The 27,069-nt window shown below is 31.5% G+C and overlaps 2 protein-coding genes and 1 pseudogene across 2 annotated transcripts; 2 read left to right on the top strand and 1 right to left on the bottom strand.

Moving 5' to 3' along the window:
• The first annotated feature begins 924 nt into the window (after positions 1–924).
• Positions 925–4,063, top strand: LOC139087998 (aminopeptidase N-like). Its single transcript, XM_070636980.1, has 2 exons — positions 925–3,460; positions 3,574–4,063. Exon 1 carries the CDS (start codon positions 961–963, stop codon positions 3,094–3,096), a length of 2,136 nt encoding a protein of 711 aa, XP_070493081.1. The 5' UTR covers positions 925–960; the 3' UTR covers positions 3,097–3,460; positions 3,574–4,063.
• An 11,005-nt stretch (positions 4,064–15,068) lies between these two features.
• Positions 15,069–16,362, top strand: LOC139088000 (protein CNPPD1-like). Its single transcript, XM_070636981.1, has 3 exons — positions 15,069–15,236; positions 15,307–15,600; positions 15,674–16,362. The coding sequence occupies exons 1-3, from the start codon at positions 15,189–15,191 to the stop codon at positions 16,343–16,345; spliced, it is 1,014 nt and encodes a 337-aa protein (XP_070493082.1). The 5' UTR covers positions 15,069–15,188; the 3' UTR covers positions 16,346–16,362.
• A 651-nt stretch (positions 16,363–17,013) lies between these two features.
• Positions 17,014–21,013, bottom strand: LOC139087999 (uncharacterized; annotated as a pseudogene).
• Positions 21,014–27,069: the final 6,056 nt, after the last annotated feature.

Genomic DNA, 27,069 nt, shown 5'->3' with positions numbered 1-27,069 from the left:
TGTGAATAAAATACGTTTAAACTAAATATTTTGAAAAATTAAAAAAAAAAAATTAAATTAGTTTAACATAATTTAAATTCAAAAAGTTATATTCAAAATATAATTATATTTCATGCTAGAAATTCATTAGTAACTTATATATGTCTTTTGTCATATATAAAGTTATATAATTTCAGATAGCGGTAGCTCAGCGGTTAAGTGCAGGACTTCAAACAATTTTCAAAACATGCGATCCAAGGTTCGAATCCCAAGACAAATCTGGCATAATCTGGCAAAAATCGGACGAATATAAAAGATTTAAAAAAGATACATACGCTTGTGAAGTATATGAGAAAGGAAAAAAAAGATGGGAAAAATATAATTTTTAAAATTTTTTAAATAAAAATCTTGCAAAATCTTCCAAAATCTGGCAAAAATCGTCCATAACTTGTATGCAAGTTGATCAAGTTATGGACGATTTGTCTGGCAAAATCTTGCAAAAATCGGACCGATAAAAAAAAATCGGTCCGATTAATAGCTGTTTTCTTGCATTGTCGTGCAGTTAAGGATTTTCATTGTATGGAAAATCTTGCAAAGTCTGGCAAAAATCGTTCTCGGGCAAAAATCTTGCATTCGAATTCTGGCAATATCGTCCAAAAATCTTGCCATTTTGGCGCTAGGGAATCGCAATAAAATACTTTTGTGACCCTTATCAAATCTTTTTCTATCTCTATTTATGGATTACTCATCATAATATATCATTGATTATTGTAACATCAAATATTACCGAAAATACCTATTCTCACACAAAATCATTGTAATCTAGTTTTGTACACTTCATTGTGTTATCGAGATTACGATTGACAATTTCACTAATAAAACTAATAATCGATAGATAAGATTAATTGGCGTTCAAAATAAAAGTAAAACAATGAATTATTTACCATCTGGCCACAGTGCAAATTGAGAAATCAAATCGAAATGTCGACAGTACAAAACGTGTGCCTTATTGTGGTTTTAATATTTATTACTTCCGTAGCTAGTAAATTAGCTACTAAACAGAATAAATTATTAAGTCAACGAACCAAAAGAAGTGATCAATCATTAAATTACAGGCTACCAAATAACTCACTTCCAATGAGCTATGATCTATGGATTATGACGAATATCCATAAAAGTGAGTTAAAATTCAATGGACGTGTAAAAATTCGGATCAAAATTATCGAGGAAAGTGAGACAATAACAATACATTCACGTGACATCATCATCGATAAGGTGGATTTATACGATAAGACAGGGAATTTAAGTAAATCCAGTTTAGAATTTGAGAGTTCAAAGAACCAAGACTTTCTTATTATCGTCTTGCCATCACTCCTGAACGTCAATGATGAAATTATACTGGATATATACTATAATGGTAATATGACTAACAATGAGATGAGTGGATTGTATGCGACATCGTATCAAAATGAAGCAAAAGAGAAGATTTGGTTAGCATCGACCTATTTTTTTCCAATCAGTGCCCGTAAAGCATTTCCGTGCTATGATGAGCCGCAAATTAGAGTTCCAATCCAATTAAGTATTCAGCATGACAAGTCTTATCATACATTATCAAATATGCAAATGTCAAAAATTGAAGCACTATCTGGAACCAGCTACGTCACAACGACATTTGTCGAGACTCCACCAATACCAACACACTTATTGTCTTTTGTTGTCTCAGATCTCGATTTTATCAGCAATAAAAATGAACAATTTGAACAAAACATTTATGGAGAACCTTTTAAAATTCGCAACGGAACCGCCAAGTTTGCACTTAAAACAGTCGATGAAGTGCTGAATAAATTCATTGAAGTACTTCCGATTTCACTTGGAATAACTAAACTCGATCACGTAGTTATTCCGATTTTTAACGGTGTATTGGAGCACTATGGATTGATAACTTATGAGGAAAGTTCCTTACTATTAGACGAGTGTCAATTTGCCGAAGAAGTTTTAGAATATTTTAAACCGCAAATTATTGGCACAATCACACATTGCATAGCACATCAATATTTCGGAAGTATTGTCTCGAATGATTGGTGGCAATATTTGTGGGTAAATGAAGGAATTACGATATTTTTCCAATACCACATCTCAAATCTGCTATATCCGGAATATGATTACATGGGTTTGTTTCAAGATTTAATTGTTCAGCCACTATTTGGTTTTGATATTGGACGTACGGATACAATAAATGACTATGTAGAATCACCAACAGAAATTCAGCAAAAACTCATTTCATTTATTGTAGAAAAGTCAGCTGTGATTATTCGAATGTTTTACGAGGCACTATCACCATCAACATTTACAAAAGGACTTACTGTCTTCTTAAATGAAATGAGATATAAAGCTGCAAATTCTCTTGATCTCCACAAAGCCCTACAGAAAGCATTTGATGATGATAATCCAGATAATAATTTAAATATTAGCCAGCTCATGTCATCGTGGGAAGAGCAACCGGGATATCCAGTCATAAGCGTTAAAAAATCTGGAAATGATGTCATTTTAACACAAAAGCGTTTTCCAGATGAGAAAATCAGTGATTTTTATGCGATTCCACTTACATTTGCGACAAAAACAAATTCAAATTTTAGTGAAAAGACAGCAAAAGTGTGGATGACATCGGAAGTAATAAAAATTAATGAAATCTTAACAACTACGGATGAATGGATAATATTTAATATTCAACTAGTGGGATATTATCGTGTTGATTACAGTCGGGAGCTGTGGGATGTCATTATAAAAGGCTATACGACAAACTATGAAATTATTCATCATGTGAATCGTAGAGCCTTGCATGAAGAATTGTATCTTGGATGGAAAGTCTTAAATACAAAGACGGCAAGTGACTGCTTGGAATTCATGAGTGTATTAGAATATGAAACGTCTGGCATTATTTGGATGACTGCATCGTATTATCTTCAACAACTTCATAACTTTCTGTTATTTAGCGATGTCTATGAGAATTTTCAGTCTAAAATGCATAAAATTCTTCTGCCACATATGAAGGTATTAAAGGCATCAAAAATGTTGACAAGGAATTTCCAATTGAGATTAGAAAGTGGAGCATTGTAAGTCAACATCCTGAATTTTTGGAGCAACAATTGCAACAGCTTCTTATATACATGCAAACAAATGCCACAAGAGACAAGCCAGACTTGTGCAGTGCCTTAACTATTGCCAATGAGACAATTTACAGACACTTTATCAATAAAGTTATCAACTTTGAAATGTTTCTTGACATGGAAGTGGTTGGACTTGGCTGTTCCTTTAATCGAACACTACTTGAAGAAATGTTTAACACATTTTTGAATCCAAATAATGGAGTTGGATCCTATTTTGTGACAAATGTGATTGAGGTTGCAATTGGAAATAGTGTTGTTGGATTAGAGACTGTTATGGACTTGATTAGTGATAAGTGGTGGTTAATCAGTCAATTGTAAGTATTGTTAAGTGATTTATGATTATTAGGGTGCGGGTTTTGTTTGTACTAAACAAAGCACTTGAACAGGCGTACTATCCTCATTAATTTTACAATCCAAACCTTTCTAGAGAACCAGAATACATTACTAATGTAGTCTCAAAGACCCATGTGTTAATCAACTCACCAAAACATCTCGAAAAGTTCAAAACCCTCACAGATAAATTAATTCAAAATCTAGCTATATCACCTGAACTAATAGCATCCCAGCTGAAGACCATCGAAGAAAAACTTGAGGATGATGAGTGGAAGAACATCAAAGAGTGGTTCGGTGCCGAGGAAGAGCAAACATCATCATCATCAACAATTACATCAACATTCCAAACAGAAGATACAACATTGGATGCCGTTTCACTATCTACCTCAATTAGAATAATTGCAATTTGCATTTCATTATGCTTCCTCTTGAAACAGAAATTCACTTAGAGCAATGGAGCTAATTTAATCATGGAAAATAAAATAATAAAAAAAAATGCAATTCACTTTATGAATTAATTTAATTTAATGAATTTAAATTAAGAAATAAAACAAAAAAAAAGCTTTCTTTATTGATTTTTCTCATCCGCTGTACTCGTTTTCAATTTTTTTTTAACCCACATATATGTGAGCAATTTGCAGCCAATCGTGGAGTGCAGTGTGAAATATTTCTTTTAAAAATATATGCGCATCAAATAGACATTTGAAATTGATGGGGTTTAGGGGTTCTTAATAAAGTGGTTTGTTGGAAAATTGACGAAATGATCCGAATTGACCCGAGTTGGTTCCAAAATCCAAAATTGTTCTCATTCAAGGAATGTGGCTCTTTAATGAAGGGAATTTAAAAGTGAAGCAGAATATTATTCTAAATTGGCATTCTGCCAAGTACTTCAAACAACCTCAATAGATTAGTAGTAAGAGCATACAACCGGAAATTGTAGGATTCGGGTTCAATTCATATTCGAAACAAGTTGTTGAAGAAATGCTATACAGTCTTAAAATTTAAGTTATTAAATATCAAAATTGTTTACCGTAAGTTGCTTTCTTTGTACGTTTTGATTTCGGAAATGATCAGTTGTAAGCCTTACCTTTTGTAGTCTGATTGTGGAGCTGCCTCTTTTCAGACAAGGTGCATTGGATGCGCTTTAACTCTATCCTTTAATGGCCTAATCTCGACACATAGTTCGGTGGTCAGTGGAGTATTTAGCGATATCAGAGAACGAGTAGGTATACATTTGGCATTTGGTCAGCTTCGAAATAAGACAGTTTGTTCAGTTCCTCAAAAGTTTCTCTTTCCATTCTCAGAAATTTGTATCCAAAATTACTTCATTCAAGCACAACATCACCACTACCCAATCAATCCGTTTCAATTCAGTTCACAGAGATAAACATTCAATTCCATTCAATCATCCCAATAGACCTTTAAACCCCTAAAATTGTTTTTTCACAATATCCATAAAATTTATGTCTTCAGACAGACATACGAAAAGGAATATAAAATAGAAATCTAGAGACCGTTTAACGCTGTTTTCAACATTGTAGCATTTATTTTTCTGCAATCTGTTGTTGCATTTCTATAAACATTTGAATAGATTTCAATATCGTATGCTTTGCGTATGTATGAATAAGCAATAAAAAAGAAGGATTGAGCGACCCTCTGAACAAATTTTTTTGTCTGTGCTGTTTCCTTTTTATAGAAATGAATTAGACTATAAATTTATTTTTTCAATGAATTGCTGTTTGGTCATTCATTTTTGCATGTAGGCACATAGAGAAAATTTATTGTACTTTATTATTGAAACTTTATGCTCAAGTATGAAGCATAAAATTTAGTCGCATTTCTATAGATTTTTTAAAAATAGAAATATGAATTTGATATCCAAAATTTGAATTGCTTTGTTTATGGATTTGGACTATATACAAAGAGTCCTTCTAATATTCATTATGTCATGAATATTCGCATATTAAGTGCTAATGTTGTCCTCATCATTTTACGCTCCGATGTCGACAGAAATGCTGCGTAAATGAATTCTACGAATTAGAGTACGAAATTATAGAGTTGAATTTCTATTAATTGATGATGCAGAATAGACATTTACATACAAACGAAGCGAGCTTAATTTTTTAGATAGGAATATTTTCATAGTCAATAAAAGAAATCGAGTGGAAAATGGAAACAAATTTTTTGGTGCTGGAGAATTTTTTTCCTATTTTGGGTTTATTTCGTTTCTGTTGAATAATTTTGTTAGGAAAAATTCTTGGAAAATATTCTTTGAATGCCATGGATATGACGATGAGTTTTGATTTTTAAACTGGAAATAGAATTTTAAAAACTTAAACTCATTTGAAATTCGAACAAAGGAATAGATTTAGAATAGGTTCAAAAATGTTGTTGCTAACAGAATCGGTAGCATCACTATGAAAACAATAATTAAAAATGTGGACCAGCGTAGACCCGAATGTCAAATGAAAAGACATAAAATCTCGTGTAGATCTCTCTGATTATTTGACTCAGTTGGTTCAGTTCACTGATACCTCAGATTGCCATTCTATTTAGATACCAGATATATTCGTGCTCTTCCTGCAACTTTAGTATCTTCTTGGAATGATTCCAAAATGAAGTTTTTGAATTGACTTCAAATCAAAGTTCTTCAAAATATCACAATATACCAAATTGTACCAACTCTTCCTGCTATCCCTATCATTTGGAAGTATTCACTTCTTCACAAACTATCAACTAACTTTTAACAACAATCCTGTAATCAGAAAGCAACATATAATTTTGTAAACCCTTTTATCAATGTTAAAGTTTCTATTCAGCACATAAAATTACATTGACAACAAAAAAGAAGCTTTCAAATATCATTCAAGAGTCATTAGATATCCGGCAAGCTACCAAAATTGTTCATAGTTTCAAAACTTGTTAAATAATAAACAACAATTTCCTTGATTTTCCTCTTCCTTTTTTCGTTTATACAAAATATTGTCAACAAGCTCGATAATTTTTGTATCAATTTACCATAACTGGTGTACAATGTTTCCATGCTCAATTTCACTTCACAACTTTTTTTTTAAAAAAATGATACTTTTTTGTTGATTCACTGTTTTCGTCAATGCAGAACAGGAAAATGGATGAAAAAAGAAAAATCAGGAATATTTCCAAACAATTCGAAGCTTTTCTGTGCTGTTCACTTTATCGCTTGCATAATGAATATCAATAAGCGTTATCTTGAATAAAATCCAATAACTGACAAAGTTTTGTGGTCATTGTACCTTTGTCATGCTACACATTCAGTGATTTTTCACACTAGAACTGATTGAATTGAAAATGAAGAGAAAAAGTTTTTCTTTTATAAAGGAAATAAATGGGCTTGAAGAATGGAAGAAATATGAATTCATGAATTCACAACTTTAAGCTTCACAACTTTCTTGGACCACTGCCTTAAATACTACAATTTAGTTAATAAAGTTGAAGAATCGTGAGAATAAATCTGGGATTAAGATCGGGATCTATGAAAATTATCTTTACCGTGGAGCCTTATAACCATTGTTTGAATTCTACACTATTCCAAGGACACGTCAGCCTGGTTCTGGATTTTAGATCGATTAGCAGACTTGTGCACAGTTAAATTTGTAAAGACAGTTAACAATTGTCTGAAAAACAATTAGCAAATTGATTACTGAGACCAAATTGTATGGAATAAACACAATCATAAACTTCATGAAATCCTCCTTAAACTCAAACTAAACATTAAAGTTTGAAAATGAATAAAATCCATTATTTTTAACTAAGCAAAGTGCCAATAAACGAACATAAATTATTACTATATCAGACTTAATGACAACATCGTCCATAACATTTTATTGGATTGTCTGTTAATATATTTTTATTTCATTTGGCAATCGATGGCTCTTTTCAATTTTAATTGGATTGAATAAAAGTTCTGCAAAAACTTTTCTTTCATTCCAAAATGACTTTTTAATCATTTCCTTCTCCTTTCAAATTTCTGAAATTATAATGAAACTATTAAAAATCGATAATTTATATCTTTCTTAAGATTTGTCAAAATTTTATGGTTGGGGTGGAATAAATTGAATAAAATTGGATCTGTTTTCATTCCAACTTCTTCAAATTCATCCTATTTCGTCATGTCCTAACTGTTTTAATTTACAACTGCTTCAATGACCTTCATTTGACTTAAAATACTGGGCAATTTAGATTTAGGACGAATCTACACTTCAACTATAGTCAGAGATGGAAGCTTATTGAAAATCCATTTAAAATTCAATGAATTCTTAAATGTGAATTTACTCAGTAATTGAAATGATTCACTTATTACGTTCAGGAAAGGAAGGAAATCTGATTTAAACAATGGAAATTCCGAGGATTCCTCAAATTCCGAAAATTTCTTTATTCTGTAACACAATATGTAAGTAAAAGACACAAAAGACGTTTCTTATTGCGATAATCATGATTGAAACTATTAAGATCCCGAGTGACACAAATTAAATGAGGATTCCATCACGAAAGCCTTAAGAGCAGAGCTCAAATTCGACTCGGATATTGATTGAAAAAGGTGATTCAACTCGATAAGAATTCATATAAATTTCGAGTCAACTTCAAACTCTGTTTAAAAGCTCAGTGTCGAAGTCTTCTTCGTTTATGTCAATCGGGGATGCCTCATGCCATAAAAGAGTCAACTATCAGACTTTTACTTAACATAAGTTTTCCAAAAAGGTATCAATTTGATATATTTATTGTTAAAGAAAATTCTGAGAAGGATGTATCACCATTTGTAGCCCATCCATTCTGTTTTTACAAGACCCAACTTAATTACGCTCATATAATCAAATAAGTTAGTTTTTAATCATGTCATTCGTTCTTTTTTTCATGTCCAAGAATATTCTTGTTTATTTTTACAGCCTAACAAACTCTAAAGCAAATTAATTTCATTTAAATATTCTAACAAAGTTTTATTGCATAATAAATTCATACACAGCAACATTCACAAGAGAGTATTGTGACAAATATTTATTTAAATGATTAATGTGAACGTTCTGTATGCATATATTTATTTTTATAAAATTGTAGTATACATTCGAGTTCGACCTAGTAGGTCAATTAAGTTGTTTATAAATATACAAATCAAGAGCTCTCACATCTATCAATATTGTTATTACAGCTTTAATAACAACTTTAATATGTATTTGATGCAAGGTGTGGGAACTTTTGGATTTGTTGCTTGTTCCAGGGCATCAATAAGAACTGTGTCATATGAGCATACCGAATAGCACACCGTGTTTGGTAGGGTACGGATAAGTTGCAGTATTGACGGTTACTCGTAAAGTTGCCATGACGGCACCACGACACCTGATTTTGACCGATTTTTATGGGGTTCGCTGCATTGTTCCGCTCGGGATTGTAAAGAGAAAACGGCTTAAGTGAGCATTGTGGACCGGTTCCTCCTGCTTTGACATCCAAAGATCCCCTTTCGTGAATACGCCCCAGAACATACTCTTCCAGCCACGCACCTCAAACTACACAATTTTAATTTAAATTATTTAAAATAACAACACCTTGATATTCTCAATTCAAGCGTAATTAATGGATGTGCACATTTTCATTTTACTAATGCATTCATATGCACAGACAGTTTGATAGTAAAGCGCCATTAGAATGGAAGCTATACGATTGATTATAGTATTTAGTCTCACACCAGTTCTCACCTCAGGCTTTATAATAACAAATTTGATTGATTACACCGATTTTAAAGAAGATTGCATCGTCCATTATCTATCGAGGGATCATCCGAACCACAACCTTAATATTACTTCCTTCGGCATTGTCGGTGAGGACAATAATCATGATGAGTTTTGTGATAATGAGATTGGAACGTTTGAGAGTTCATTTTACAATACATTAGAGGAAAATTTGATGAAAAATCATTGGAATGAGAGTCAAGACGTATTGGAATGTACAATAAATCAATTGAGAGCTTACAATGTCAGTGAAGTATTCTTAAAAGCAATCGCTTACAATTATTATCCAACAAAATTTGTCACATTCAATAGCATGATGGAATCATGTAAAGGAATTATAAATTTCAACAATAATGTCATTACAACTGTATGCGATGAGCGTGTATTGGCTGTAATTTTAACAGACGGTAATAAATCTATAAACGAATTACAATCGTGCCTGAATGACTTATTCAGAGAATTGGAACTAAGTAAAATTGTGTTAAATGATGAATTTGATAATAGTCCTTACAGCATTCATGTAAGAAGCTTTGGAATGCATACAACAACATTCGTACAGCTATTGACAAATATTGCTATCAACTTATGTTCAACGATTGAAAATATTGACAAAATCTTCGATTCAGCACAATTGAATGCCATTGAGAATCTTTTCAATATCAAATCGGAATTATTTGTTGAAAAATTTCATGAGATTGCCATAATTGATCTTTTTGGCTTCTCAAGACCATCAAATAATGTCGAACAATGCATAATTGATGAACATCGAAAGAGATTTGTGAATCGACTCTGTTCGAGATCAAGCGAAGTCTCGTTAGGCATTGATGGAAAAAGTTTACAAAAACAAAACCTAAAGGAATTGATTAAAATTGTATTGAGTTGCTTGAAATTTTTCTAAATATATAAATGAACATCTGAGACCTTTTCATTGCTTTTTCTATTCTTTTATTTTCTTTTCGGATATTTAATATAAATATTTTATTTATCTTTTCTGCAACTTTCAGTGATTTGATGATGATTTTCTTCCTACTTTTGCCTTTTTTGTGTCTATTCTATTTTTGGTATGCAATAGTTTGATTCAGAGTTAACATACGTGAATTAGACTCCTATATGGTGCTGCTAAGGCTCTTTTAGCATTAACGAAACCTTTGTTTTATTTGTGTCGCATGGGCTGGTGACTTTCAAGCGATATTAAAATTGAGAAGCTTAACATTTTCAACTTCAAATACACAAGATCTAAAACTTTGAACCTGTAAACCTAAAAATCTGAAATGTATTTTAATATACAATTCCAAGCGACACAAATGAAGAAGATTCCGCCCTGGAGCTTTAAAAGGCTCTTTTATTAACAGTACTAATTTAACACCAAATAGCAAGCACCTCAGTGTAGCAATCATTTATTATCCATTTGGCAGTCATATCAGTCGAACGGATGCAATCATATGGATACCACACTGATATTACGGACACTTACCTGACGGATGCAGTCATATGCATGCAGACATAAGGATGCCACACTGATATGACTGAGAATTGGATAATAAATGGATGATATACTTAGAAGAGTTCCATTTGATATTATTAAAATAGCTTTGACTGGGTCATTAAAAGAACCTCAAAGTTTGGATTGAAAGGTAAAATCCAAATATTACGCCTAAATCATCAATTTTAATTGAAATTTCATCAACTTTCTATTCTACAACTCAATAAATTCATTACAAAAGAAGCACTTTAAGTTTACACTGTAAACTATAAACTTTTCAATAACTTCATTACTTGACTTCCTACGTTTCAACTCAAAACCAAATGACACAACTATTTCTTAAAGTTCAAAAGACTTCTTCTTCTTTCTTAAACTGTAGATCACACAATAAAGTTCAAAATTAAATGCTTCATTGATTCGATGACGTGAATTCTAGCAGTTCAATTCATTTCGTTTTTACAGAAAAGTTCTCCAAAGAAACTTTTAAGTGCGGTCCATGTGAATAAATGCATAAATTTAGTTCCCATGCTCTTCGTGTGCTAAACGATGGAAATATTCCTTTTTGTGCATTTAAAAGGGACGATTTTCAATTATTTCTAACTTTATGGAATTAGGGTCCATTCGTTTGTTACGTAACACAAAAATTAACTTTTCGACCCTCATTGTCCATAAAATCTGAACTATATATCCATTCCAGTTCTTATCCGAGCGATTCAAATGACAGTTCCGTGGAGGAGCCTTCTTAATTTGTGTCATTCGGACTAGAAGCTTTTCGTAATAAGAGAACTGCCCTTTTGAGCTATCAGAGCTCGAATTGACTCGAATCTTGTATGAGGCTGCTTTTTCATACAAAATTCGAGTCTAATTTGAGTTCTGAGCTTAAAGTTCAACCTTCAAGCTTAAAGTATCCAAAGATCAAACTTCTTCTCTGCTATCTAACAAGCAAGTAGCAAAACCACATTTATGAATGTTCCCCAAAAGGAGATTGTTGTATTTTCCATGAAATTTTAACAAAAGCTTCTTCCATGACAAAGTTGGATGGCAAAAGTTTTAAAGTACAAAACATAACCACAAATCCCTAAAATCAAGTTTACATTTGTGCATGCACAAACTATTCATGTAATTTTTAAAGAAAATAACAGAGAAAACTTTATTTGTTGGAATTAATGAATCAAGAAATGAACATTCATGTATCCCGATTAGCACATGTTGATGGCCGAACAGATCAACTGCGATCTATGGATCCCTCAGATGTCGCCTTAATCTGGTTCTATCAATATACAATGCTCCCTCAATTGACAGCTTTTTTCCAGTTGCGGACACTTGGAAAAATATCCAAATTTATCATTTGACTGTCACTAGTCGACGTAATGGCCATATTTCAGCATGTACCGATCGGGCAGAATTCATGAATTTTTGTAGATATTTTCTCAAAATTGAAGAGATTTTGAAAAGTTTTTAAAGTTTTTTTTGTGATATATTTAAAGAATAATTACTCAGAATGTTCCCTCAGATAACAATTCATCCTCCCAAGTGCTGCACAAACATCACAATTTTTCAGCAAAAATATGCATATTCATATAAAAATCATTCATGCAAAAATTTATAATAATATTTTAAGAATTTTTTTCTATAAATTTATTTTTATTTTTCAACATAATATTTTCCTTTATTCTGTATGAATTGAATATTCATCACTGCTGCATGTCTATCCTTTATACAACAATATCAACACTAAAAAAAATATTAAAATATATTTATAATCTTCATTGAATAAACAGCATGGACGCTTTTGATGAATGCATTTGAGTGCACACTTGCAATGTTTTTGCATAATATATTATGCTGCATATTTCGTTTGATGGACGGGAATTCATTATTCTTTTCAAAAAAATGTTTTTGAACGTTCATGTGGATAAAAAAATCTATTTTTATGTAAATTTTCATGTTTTTACTTTTTGGAAGTATTTTTAAATCACAGCTGCTTTAAATTGTAAATGCAAAACTGTTTCCGGTTGGGTCCAATCTTTAAAGGATATCAAAAATTCAAATTTCAATCATTTTCAAAAATTTGAATTTTGACTACTTTAAAAAATCCAAATTTTATTTATTTTTAAAAATTCGAATTTTAACTGATTTCAAAAATTCAAATTACAATCATTTTCGAAATTTTCATTTTTAACGAATTAAAAAATTCAAATTCTTTTGTTTTCAAAAATTAAAATTCTTACAAATTTTAGCAACAACTCGTTCTCTATATTTCTAACTTTATAAAATTCATTAGCTCTTGACCGTAACATTAAGGAGTTCCAGTTCTTGTTGAAAAACTAAAATACCATCCCAATTCCTTCACACAACCCGATCATATTTCACAATTTCCATCGCAGTTTTGAACGATTTGAAATTGATTACTTCCGTCATTCACAAACATCCACAAAAAAAAGACCGAGAGGAAACAAGCAACAAGTGTGCTATTTATTTTCACCTTTACCTCTGACATTGTACAATTTATAGTAAGATATAGTTAAATTTAAAGCACCATTTAAGATGCAATTTAGCTCATGTAAAATTGTTAGCTATAGAATTTCTGTTGATGCTATAAAGGATTTAGATAGGAAAAAAAAAATCTTTGAAATATGTTATTTGGATTTATGGATGAGTGTTCCTCAATATTGAAATCTCTTCCGCATGGAATATGTGAAAATCTGATGCTGAAATTGACACAATATCGTAACATGTTGTTATCAGGTGATTTGTCGTGTAATCGGTAATATTGGAAAGCATGAATAGCAATGTTGTCATAGCAATCATACTTGTAAACAGATTAACAGAACGACAATTACATTTCCTGTTGAATTTAGCAATTAAAAGGATTGAAATGGATGTTGTAAGTTGTTTTTAGGGATTCTAGAAATTGAGTACAGCAATTGAACTTGGATTATGTTTAGCTTAAGTCTGTTTTGAAGTTGTTCTGGATGTTTTTGTTGTAAATGTTACTAAATTTTGGTTATCTTCCAAATTATAAGCTACAATGGCTACATTACTATAAATTCAGCAACAACCAGACTTCCTAAATCACTGACAGCATCTACAATCAATTTATATCAATTGCAGCATCTCCTCCACTGCAACACTGAAAATTTTATTAAAATTTCATTGAAAATTAAATCCTAAATGCAGTTAAAATTTAATTACCTAGTTCCAATGCGAAAATCACTTGATGCAGTAGTACATCCATTAATTTGATAGCAAATATTATCAGCACCAATTTGCCATTACTATTATGAGGCTTTTTTGGCGATGAATTTAGCAAAACATTAATTAAATTTTATGTGTGGGTGTGCGTAATTGAAATTTGTGCTGACATATGCTGTTTAGGGTAAACCCCCAACCAATGCTGCACAAATTCTCTCAATTAAGTTATCAAATTTGCATTTTAAAGAGGAAAGAAATTAAAGTTAATTATGAATTTTATTTCATTTCATTTGTCAGAAATTAAAACAAATTGCTGCGATAATCTGAACGAGCTATTAACAATGTGAAATGTTTTATTGAAAATTATGAGATTATTTTTTGGCACCTTCACAACTTTTTTGCATGGCTTTAATGCAGGTATGCTGATTTACACAAACTTGGTAATTAAAGTTTTAAATGTTTGGGTAATTTTTATTCTTTAAACCGTCAAAATTAATTTAAAAACTGTTACATATTCTGATGAATTTCGAATTTTCGAAAACCGTTAAAGTTTGAATCTTGAAAACCGTTAAATTTGTAAATTTATCGATCAGTTTTAAAAACTTTGAAATTGATTTTCCAGAATAAAATCTAAGTTTACAAAATAAACAATCATAGAAAGCTTCTTTACATCTCATTAAGAGTTTCATGATATTTTATGTAAAGATTGCAGCATAGATAGCTTATTAGTGCAAACAATCTAAAAGCATAATAAACTGTCCATTCTGTAAAGTTTAAAAATAGCCTAGAGCATGTTTCCTTCTTGTTTGATAATGTAAATTTTAGTTGAAGTTTTGATAAATATCTTTGGGCATTAAGTGTTCTAAATTACTTGAAAGTCATGATCGTATCACTATTAAGAAGAAGTAATTAAAATTAAAATTTTATGTGGATGAATTTTATATGAACGCATTAAGTGGCTTCAAATCAAAAGATTTGTGAATATTAAAACATTAAAACAAATCAATTTAAAGAAACGGCTGAAAAAGATTTGAATTCAAAATCTGCTAGAATTCATTGCAGTCATTTGAATTTCAGATGACCGTTACACTCTCAAAATAAAATAACGGTCGAAAAGAATTCGAATTTTTCATCACAACATTTTGAGTCGAGGCCAACTTCACTTTGTCAAACCAGATTTCACTAAACTTTTTAAAAATAATATTTTAACTAAGGAGATATCGAGTTCGAATTTATCCATACTCTTGTGGAAGTAGCAAAAACGCAAGCAATATGGTGTCGCTTTTCAATAAAGCGAAATCCTCAAATAATCCAAATAAGGTCAGATGATTCATATTACAATGTAACAAAACACACTATAATTAACCAAATTTGGGCATTATTTTTACAGATTTCCATTAAGCATCAAGAGTTCTTGAAGAGAATCAAGAAGACGTTGTATTATGGCCCATCAAATCCTAACCGGATGATTTCTCAGCCACTGGCACAACAAGTTGCGTCGCATTTCAATGAAAGTCGTAGGAACTACGACTTGAATGTGCTGGATCTTAAATTTATCTCAAAACTGCGCCAACAAACACCCTGCTCAATGATTTTGTCGATGATTTACTTGGAAAGGCTCTTAAAATCTGATCCAGCATATGCACGATTAATTAGCCCATCGGAATTACTCCTAGTTACTCTAGTAAGCATTTAATGACCTTGTAATGAATTCTTACGAAATTAACTAACGAAACACCTGTTATCTTTGTTTATAGATGGTTTCGGCAAAATTCTATAGTGATTATGATGAAACGGAAGTATTTGTCAATAATTGGGCATACGAAGGTGAAATGTCACTGGAACGACTTAAGCAATTGGAGATCTCATTCCTTAATGCGATACAATGGAATCTGGTTGTAAGTGATAATGAATTTCATGAGAAATTAAAGACTGTCGAGAGATTACTAGCACTAAAGGAAGGATTGACGCGGAATTGGTTTACGTATACAGAAATAGAAATGCTGATGCCGACGATTGAAATAGCAAAACAAATAATTCATTATGCGACCGTATCAATGTTCATTTATGGATGTAGTATAATGACCATTGCCTTATCTAGTATCATATTGACGAGTATTCCTGTACAACTTAGTAAAGAACTCAGCTCAAGTCACAATCATACAACAGATACCATTTTACCAAACGCCTTACCAACAGATGTGATGATCTCCTTTAATGACAAATGTAATCATGATAATCAGACTGAATGTACCTTTGATTTCGATGTAAACGATACAAGTTTGGAACGACATGTTGACGATCAATCGTACTGTAATTTTACAATCGACTTTCCTTTATCTAATCAGTTCAAATTGGAAACGAAGGGTTCCGACAAGCTACATTTTGATATTTTCCAAAAATACAATCCAGTTACTTTAGTTTGGTAGCATCACTCAACCAACAACTTTAATTATTATTTTATCAAAACTTATTTAATTTGAAGAATATTGAAAGGAGAAATTTTTCTTTCTCCGCTTGTTAATAATCGTTAAAATATCAGTGTTAATTAACGATTTAAAATTGTTTAATTGAGTATTCACATTGGTGTATTCAAGTTATTTTCGTGAGCTCAAAGTGGTGTATTGTGCTTTTTAATTATGATTGAATTGTGCTGCAATTGTACGAAACGAAAATTTCTAAAATTTTTTCTATAACGGCTAAAATTCAAACTCTAACGGTCAAATAATATTTGAAATTTCTATGGAATTGTACGGTTTTCAATTGAATTCAAAACCTAAAAAGCCCTTAATTTTCAAAATGTGTCTTTGCTACTTAAATTCCAAAAAACCGTTAAATTTTAATAAATTTTAAAACTTCCTTTAAATCATAATTAAATGCACATTACCCAAACTATTGACTAGCTAAATGATTAGCCAGTCCTAAAATATCATTGCTCCAATCCTATTAGCCACAAAAATCCTTAAAAAAAATATTTTTATATTTTTAAATCAAATTGAGATGTAATTTCTAATTTATAAATTGTAAATTTTTTGATATAATTTAATAAAAATTTACAAAATAATGAAATATTATAAAAAATGTTTATTGATTGATTACACAGCAATAGCTACAAATATATAAAAAGTGCAACTGTATTGGAGATTTTAAAAGGTTTTTTTAAGTACAATTAATATAATTAATTTAATGGACGAATAATATTTATAAATTCTTTTAATTTCTCATCCTTGATGTTCAGTCTACAAGCTTTACTGGAATTTCAACGCGTGACCCATGAACGATAAGCTAAAAAAAAGAATTAAAGCAATTAAAGTAAAAATTAGTCATTGAAGAATCTTAATTATGCTTACAACTATAACAGCAGTAACAGAGTATGGAGTTTCATAAGCCTTTTCAGTAAGTGACACCTTAATTTCGCATGATTCTCGAGGATTCAACTTCCCGCACGATCGCATTGCCGAAATTAATTTATGATTTGATGGAACTGCTTCAATATACATGAACTCATTGTTTAAGGATTCTACTCGAATGACCTTCGTTGAATTATGATTGTCTGTTGACCGATGGAAAAATAGTTCTGATGGTGATATGCGGAAGTTTTTGCTTTCCAAAAAGCTGTTTTGAAGGAATTAGAGAATGATGTATAATTAATTATTAAAGGTACGATGGGAAACAAATTTAGAATGTAGAACGACTGTGGCGTGAATAATTGTATATTAAATAATTATTGATTTATTAGTACATATTGAGTGGATTATATTTAGTCAAGCATTAGAATTAAAAACTTAGAAAAAATAACGGAAATTTTAAATTTGAATTTTCAAACAAATCCATACAAATGTTTAGTATTTTTTTGAAACCTTACAAATGTTTTTATTTTAATATGAATGCTTTAAAACCGTACAACAGTAAAAATATCCAAATAACAGCTTCAAAACCTTTCAAATGTTTCTAAATTTACTAACTTTTGTATGGCTTAAAAGTTCATATTTACTATTTAACTACTGTGAGAATCAAAAATATCTCAATTGTATTTTATACTTATTAGCTACTTAATTTAAGAAATGCCATTAAACTAGATTGTAAATTCATTGAATTACACAAGAAAAAAATGTTGACTTGATAATATGCGCGCTTGATTAATTACTTAGATCCGCTAACGGATCATTCCAGCTGTACGAGTATTTAATTGAAAAACAACAAGTCGTGCTTTATCTACCAAAGTAACTTAAAATCAACATCAGGATGCAAGATCAAGCAATAAATCATATAAGTTACAGCAAAATTCAGCTTCCGAAAAATGGAAATGCCAAAGTGTCCAATGCACAAAATAAATACTCACTCGCCATGTCCTGGAACATCATCAAAATAAAGTGTATCCATAGCATTTGGCATGTTAGTTTGATCTAGGAAAGTCTTGAAACTCATTCGTGTATCATCAGCCATTGACATTTCTGTAGACAGCATTATTGAATCTTCTAAATCTCTATTAACTGTAAGTGCAATTCCATGTGTACGAATAGTCTCTTCCATAATTGACGTCAATTTATCACGACTTAGATCTTCGTTGAATTTTTGCAATCGCATTTGAATTTCTGTCTCATTTGGAAGTAATTTTGGCAGATGACTAAGGAATTTTGGCTCAACAAAATGCTGATTTTTGAGGATCCTTAATCTCGTCGGTTCGTCACCGCTAATGACGCAAATTTCACCAATTGTCGTCACATCCTTATTAAAGGAAATAATTTTTCGGACCTCAGATTTTGATGGCTTAAATCTAATTTTCACGTCTGCTGATCTTCCAGGCTCAATTCTTAATTGCTTTGGTTCCACAGATATTGAATCTGACAGTACAAAATCACTGAGCTTAGTTCTTTCAAAAGCAAGACTGGCAAAGCCTGGAAGTGTTCCTTTATTGACCAATCTGATTCTGGACTCGATCATAGAATGAAGATCCTTAACAGTTCCCATTGTGAGGAATTGCGGCCCAAATGGGACCTTTTTGAACACCCTCAATGCTGATACTTGAATGTCCACCATATGCATACAGAGGAATTGCTTTTGAGCACTGCTTGTTCGTGATAAGTTCAAAAATCAAGCTTCCCTGTGCTGGGCCGACAATGCTAGGCATAAACTTGACTTTAAATGTTCGAGCTTCCATTGGAACCATTCGGAATTCTTCTTGTGGTGAGACTGAGAATCCTGGACCGATGACTTTAACTCTTAATGGCAATTTCTTGTTAGATCCGTTTTGTATTGTGATGCTTTTAGTGACATACTTGTCAATTTTCACAGATGGAAATGAAATCTTTCTATTATCCATGTTATTAATTTTAATTGGCAAGAAGTCATCATTAAATTCACTGTCGTTACTTAATTGTGAGGCACTTCGTCTCAGTCTATGTTCTGGTGACCAATTTTGTGAATTAATTGATCGAATCGATGATGATGATGTTGGTGATGTTAAGGTTCTGTCAGGACGTTTAAGACCGTAACTAGGCAAGGATAATTTTTCGTTTGGTGATCGAATTGACAATCCTTGCATAGCTGTAAAATATTCTCTGGATGATTGTTGAGAATCGGAATTTTCACTCATTGTGCTTGTTGGAGATTTAAGACAGCTTCTTAGGTGGGTGGTATCACTTGGTAGTGGCTTTTTAAAGATATCATCATCGTTGACCATTTTTGGTTTAAGATTTTCTGCTGCTTTCTCAAGTTCTCTATAATTTGATGGCGATCTTGATCTAAGGCATTTATCAAGTGCTGATCGTGGAGTTTCATTTGAAAGTAATGACTGTCTTCGTTTTGTACCACGATTTTCTGTATTTAATTCATGTCTGCCTCTTTGGAGTTCATCATCACAATATTCTCGTCCTGAACTGGAATATCATCGAGCATGTCCATTTCTTGCTCCATTCTCATCTTATTTTTCTCTTCTTCAGCTAATTCCATAATTCTATCGACATCCAGTTCCTGCATCATTCGTGCAACAGAACTTGGGAATGTATTGCTGGTCCTTTGATTGCCAAACAGCTCTGAAACGTCCTTTTGCACTTCCTTGACTCTCTTTTCGACGTCTTTTTTGAACAGGATGTTTGTTGCTTTATTTGGGTCGCATTTTTCTGTGAAATAGAGGTTTTATTTAATGAAAATCCAGAGCTAGATATAAAATGAACTTACTGATTAGCATCTCGAGATTCTTAGTGTCGTACTTTCCATCCTTTTTCAATTCATTTATCATTATTGAACTGTCATTTGCACTTAATTCTACTAATGGAATTCTATCTTGTCTTTTTGGTGGACTGATATTGCTATAAACTTCTCGGATGTTGCTCTGCTTCATTTTATCCATACAATATTGTCCAAATGACATTTCCGGTTGTCTTGATACATTGTTTTCCCAATTTATCGTTTCTTCTTGGATTTTATTGACTCGAGGAATCACAGCATATTCCATTTCTTGCATTTTCTCGTCCTCTTCTAATTGAAATGCCATATGCTCAGCTGGTGTGAATTCCTCATTTGAATATGTTATGTTCTTTCCAGTAAAACTCGAAAATGATGGATTTGCGTCATCCCAAAAATCTTTTCGACTGGCTGTTGATGTTGTTCTCACTATTTCATTATTTTTGCTGCTAATTGATGATCTAAAACTAGACTCATTCGTTTTTGGGAAGTTACTTATTCGTCCAACAGCTAAACTCTCACGATATTTGTTTCTTACAGCTTCCGACGAGCTGGATTTCATTATTTGATCAAAATCTAATTGATCAAGCATTTGCTTTGATTTAATGTGCGTAGATCTTGCAGATATCTCTTTTGGCTCAAATGGTGAATTTGGTGCACTTTTTAGTTGATCTGTTTTATCTAAATATTGTGTTTTATCATTTTTAATATCACTCAAATCAAAGTTCCAGGATGCTTCCTTAGGATTCAAAAATTTATGTCCTTGATTGCGTTCCTGTTATACATTTTTGTAAAGAATTGTAGATTAATATGATATATATCTGATAATGTATTAATAATTTACCATCACTTTAGATTTCCTTATAAATTAAATAAATTAAAATGTTTTGTTTCTGGAATAAGAAAATTTGAAATCAACCGTTGTTCGAAAATTCGAAATTCCTTAACGGTCTTCGACAATTTTGAATATTTTTCCAAGGGATGATGAATTTTTTCTTGTTTTTTTGAATTTTGATTTTGAAAGTGTAATTTAACCGCCAAATCTAATTTTATAGATAACAAGCATGATAAAATTACATTCGTTTCAAATATCAACCTGATTTAATTATTAGACCACCATTGTAGAGAAACAAACACAGAATTCAGTTCATGTTATGCTTAATAATGCAAACATTGCTTGATTCAATGTCTATGACTTGTAATTAAAACATTTCTATTTTATTGTAATCCGAAAGTCCACATTTTTGCATAGTTGACAATAAGATGCTGCTAAATCAAATGATATTGAAATATTGATGTCATTATTTAGCTAATAGAGTATAAATAGTTGATAAGAACAGTTTTGCTCATTAGTTCTACTTCATTTTCACTCGTAAGCACCTACACAATATTTAGAAGCTTTGAATCAATCATATTCAATCAACTGAGTGATCCAATAAGCTAAACAATGAACAAATTAATAATTTTTGTGCTTCTTTTGGCATTAATTGGAACTTGTAAGTCGATTTAACTATCAATTAAATTAATTAACAATATTTAAATCTATTTTTCAGTCAATTCTGCTTTTGTTGACGGGAGACGCCGTAGATGTCGAGAACGATATACAGAGCTTTCTCAATGTGGAAATCTTTGTGAGCCATCATGCGCTAATCGTCATCCGATCTGTCCTTCGGTTTGCGGTCCTCCAGCATGCGAATGCATTAAAGGTTATGTTAGAGATAACGTTAAACGATGTATTCCTGAAAGTGCATGCCCACGATGATGGAAGAATCAATTGATTATTGATTCTTGATATTTGGGGAATTTTTAATTTCATACACCCGAGCGACACAAATGAAGAAGGCCGCTTTGATGTTTTTAAGGCTTCGCTAAACCGCTTTTACTAATTCAAACGGAAGTCACCTCCGTTTGGCGTCCATATGGCTGCCAAATTTGGACGGCTTTCATTTAGTACTAAAAAGGTTTAGCGGAACCCTAAAAGCTCTGTGGTGGAGCCTTCTACATTAGTGTCGCTCAGGATATTATTTGACATAATGGTGATTGGCTTTAATCTGTTTGTCTCTTATATTCTGTAATAAAATAAAAAATCAATCCCTAAATATTACTACATTTTAATTTGCATCCACATGATGAGCTTTATTAGATATAATTGAAAACATTTAGTAAATTGAAATTACAGCAATTTATTCCCACATGATGAATTTATAAAATCAAAATATTAAAAGTCCAACCTGCTTCCTCAATTCAAGTGCTTGCTGTACTAATTTTGCAACCTACAAGTCATACATTTTTATTGCTCCACAATAAATTAACAAAATATCCAAAGAGATACAGTTTAAAAAGGAAATCGCGAATTGAAATATGAAAAGAAACTTAATTGAGAATGGTTTTGGATGTTGAAGCTTGAGCGCATTTTTTAAGGGGGTCGATCAATATGAGCAACTAATTAAGGGGTAGCAGTTGCGTACCTATGGGGTTGAGAATGGTCTGATCAGACACCTCTGTTGCCTCCTAATTCAACATAATCGTTCTTCATATCCTTAAATTCTACAAATTTATTCAAATTTTCAAAAAGTCAAATCAGATGCATTACTTTAACCAAGCCTTTCATCCAAACCGAGCACATTCACCTGTTTGATACAGCATATGCTGCATTTGAAAAATCCACGTATGTGGCCACATTCATTAGCAATAATTATTTCTTTTCTAACGATTAACTGTAGTACCAATCAAACAGTGACAGATGAAATGCGAAACAAATTTGGAAACACGAACGGTACATGAGCAAATAAAGTAAAATTAAGTTTTGTATATGAAAGCAATCGAGATACGAATGAAAAAAGAAAAATATTTGCAGTAAATTTTCATTAAGCACCATAACATTATGAATATGTTAAACTACTTAAATGTGCTAAATGAGCACTAAACGCATGTAAATTAAAACAAAGAGCAGTGGACTTAATTTGACGCCATTTAGAATTGCAAAATCCTTTTTTTAAATACGCAAATTAAGATTGATGCATGCTTATATGCCAAATTTTTTTAATTTATTTAATCTGCAGCCTTATCGCTTGACATTAATTTTAATAAGCAATAAAAAATTAATATTCTATTCAAAGTCATTAAAATTTGTTTGCATTGGATAACGATTTTTTGAATTTTAAATTTGCTAGCTAAATTCTTGAATTTGAATGAACTGAAATGAAATGAAGTTGGATTAGTGAACGATTTTTTTTATAGAACTCATCGAAACAATCTTTGAAAACAAATATTCATTTCAAGATTGATTCTTGTGTTCAAATCAGTGTTTTAGTTCTGTTTAAAATGTTAAAAGAAGTCGACATTTTCAAATCAACAACATCCACTAAGTATTACATACTTTAATTCATAAATTGTGTTATAACTGAAGCTTGCATCATAAACAAATAGTAAAAATTGGCAAAAAAATCATCTTCTGAAATGTGCTTGAACTCGACAGATCATCAAAATTACTCAAGTAACACACATGTCAAACAAATGAAATCTGCAAACATCCAGTGAATCATCTACATAGTTTGTCAGAAGGTAAGCTTAATGACTGAACATTTATGAGCAAATATAAAGCAATTGCGACTTCCACAAATGTACATAAATTTTCTACTTCCACGAATCCAAATAATTCGCCATAAAAATACAAACGTCATTACCCATACGAAATTATTTATACATAAAGCATAAACTGAATAGTAAGATGCCCGAAAGGTAAAAGCTAAATAATCATGACAAGAGCAGCAAGTTTCAATTTGCCATTCAACAATGCAAATTGGGTTAAATTTTATAAAATTACAACATTTCCTTTGCATACATTTCAAGGCTCTAATAATCACTTATGAGCTACGGTCTCGTGAAGTCTCTAATAGTCTTATCCGGTGGTGCATTTAATAAATCGTTTTAGTACGTGGAATGTCAACTATGCTCAGCATGCTATGCCGAATGGAAGCGTGAATCAACATTTTTTTTTGTTGCTGAATTGAGCATTAGAAGAACTTTAACTTCCTGAATAAAACTACTGCTTTGCGATTAATTTCTCACGCACTTTTCGATTGTCTTGTTACATTATGAAAAATTAATTCAAGTCGGATTTTTTTTTCCATTTACAATTTTTCTCTTAGGTACAAAAATAGACAATAGCTTCCAAGTACTATAATTCGAATTTTCATATAAAGTACGGAGGCTGCTTTTGTTTCATTTCATTGCATTATTGTTACTATTATTATTGGTATTTAAATCGATACGTACCATGTATATTCTATTCATTCAATTGCAAAGTGAGAAAAATAAAAAAAATGGTTGTAATGTACTTCCAACAGCCTTGAAATTGCCACACACAGTAATTTAAATTCGAGTGTATGAAACTTGCACCAATTTACTATGTGTTATGCAATCAATTAAATTTGAGATTATTTATTTCTAAACCCATAGTATTCAAATGCTCTAAACATATACATGTTGGTTGCTATTGATCTTAATAAAATATCTCATAGAAAAAAGTCAATAGCTATGCAATTTTTTACTAATTCTGTACTTCAAATGACTTGCTTGGCCGTTAATAATAAATTAATTGGATTAAAGTATAAGTGTGAGGTTATATTGTTGTCTTAATCACAATTGATCACGCAATGCAGCGGTCAAATCTCTATTTAACATTTTTTTGTGTGTTCAATGGCTTACCGCTTTTTATATAGAATTATATGGATAATTATTGGTTTCATATGATCCACTTCATTGTGATCTGATTGACAAAAAAAGAAAGATTTCTCGTACGTAACAAAGGAATTAGAAATCATAAAATGAAATTTACTTCATGTGCAGTGTTGATCGAACTGTGTGATGCGACACATGTGCTTAAAGCAAACTCACCCTAACAGACAAAAAGAAGGCTCTCGAGAGCTTGTCCACATTAAATACACTAGATGAGCAAGCTTGTGAGCTTTGATGTCACCTTACGCTGCTCTTGAAAGCACCCTCTTTGCATACTAGGGTCAAATATGCAGCAAAACAAGCTCAGGCAAAAATCGCTTGCAACCCAAGTGTCCCTTTCCTCAAAAAAGTTTAGACAACCCTGAATTAGTGAATTTGAGACGAAAAGATCGAAGATATGCTTGAGAAATTTTCATCTTCCGCATTATTCTGTTGAGATTATTGTAATAGCAAATCAAACCTTTTAGATCTTCCTTACTTACTTACAAAAGCTTTTAAAAAGCTCTTAAGGAGGTCTTTAAGAAAGATTCAATCATGACCATCTGTTAGATTAGTTTACAACAATTAAATAGCAGTGAAAAATTGCGAGCGTAGTCGTTCATTAATGTTAGGAGTGTTATCTTGACAACAACAATCTTGAGAGAGTAAATGAGGAATCTGTTGGGCGACGACGAATGGTAAACTGTGATTTTAATGAATCTAAATAACACTACAGAACTATTGAAAGAACTAACGAGAGGATTGATATTGATACACATTTTATAGACAGCAATAACTTGTCAATAGCCCTAAAAAAGCTAAAAACAGAACTGGCGCTCGCCATGACATTTAAAGAAGATGTCAACTTTCTAATCTGTAAAACAAAACTGTAACATTTTTCATGACCATAACATGAAAACCTTACAAGACAAGCATTGTATCACTCGGGCTGACCAAAATGATGACTTAAGAGTCAACTTAATTCAAAATACGCTCCTAAAAGTTTTAATTTTAAACAATCAATCTCATAAAAATCAAACAAATAGTATCCGACATCAATTTCCTGTAACTTAGCCATGTTCAGGTCACACAACAACATAGGAATAACATTCAGTAAGTTGCTGAATGAATTTTCAACAATCTTCATCCAAATTGCCTCTTTGGACACAAGCATTTGGCCTTAGATGGTGTTTTTCTAATGAAATAGCCAAAAACTATAAAGTTTCCAGTAATGAGCAATAACCACATAAAGTCATTTGGCGTAGACTTTTTGAGTATCCCACTTGTACTAAAAGAGACTTAGGTCGAAAAAACAACGAAAAATCTTTATGATTCACAACAAAAGTGACAATCGTCAACCACGGAGGAAGAAAACGGCAGCATTGTAATTGACGTTTATTTCACATGAATGAGTGAATGATGACAGGCCATTAGTTGGATTGTATGTAATTACGACAAAAACTTGTGCACAACAATTTAATTACACATTTCTTTTAATTTAGTATGGAGAGCATTGAACCAATTAAAATGTATATTGAATTACTTTAATTAATTAAATTAATAGTTTGTTGTTGACAAAAATCTTAATAGTGCCACACACAACTGAAGAAAATCAATTTAATATATGCAAATTAAAGACTTTCCGAAACAACTTGATGGATTTTTAACGATCTTAGGCAGCTCGCAGATTGTGCTAATTAAGAAAGAAGAAAATGTCTCTCTCATTCGGAACTTGTTTACATTCATACTAAAGAGACATAACTATTTGTTAAAATGACTATAAATTTGACATTGATGCTTAAAGCCAATGCTTTGCGTTGTGAAATATGTTATCAATAATTTTAATGTCGTCTAAGTTCTCTTTTTGGTTGACCGCTCTCTGTAACTTTATTTTATTTTTTACAAATTTAGAGATTTCTTAATTTGCAATCAGTTCCAATTCACACTAGGGTTGTAACCTGTGAAATGTCTCGGTATTCAATTTTCTTAATTTAATTTTTGCAACATTTGTTTTTGTCATGATTATGATGTGTTAATCTGGTGACAAGGAGTGTAGGGGCGCTGTCAATATCAATTTTGATAATCAACACAGATAAAAGGTGCGAATTGTGGAAGCAATTAGTAAACACATTATGCATCATTTAGACACATTTTGTTTTAGGACTGAAATTTGAACTCAATCCTTCAAGAAATTTTGTAAATTTTTAATAATTTCTGGGATCGTCGGGGTTTTTTGGAAATAATTATT

Source organism: Chironomus tepperi, unplaced genomic scaffold (genome assembly GCF_022539635.2).
Source record: "Chironomus tepperi strain 1889 unplaced genomic scaffold, CSIRO-AGI_Ctep_v1 contig_159, whole genome shotgun sequence".
NCBI lineage: Eukaryota > Metazoa > Arthropoda > Insecta > Diptera > Chironomidae > Chironomus > Chironomus tepperi.
The sequence above is the reverse complement of the archived record's forward strand: the minus strand, read 5'-3'. Positions and strand labels throughout refer to the sequence as shown.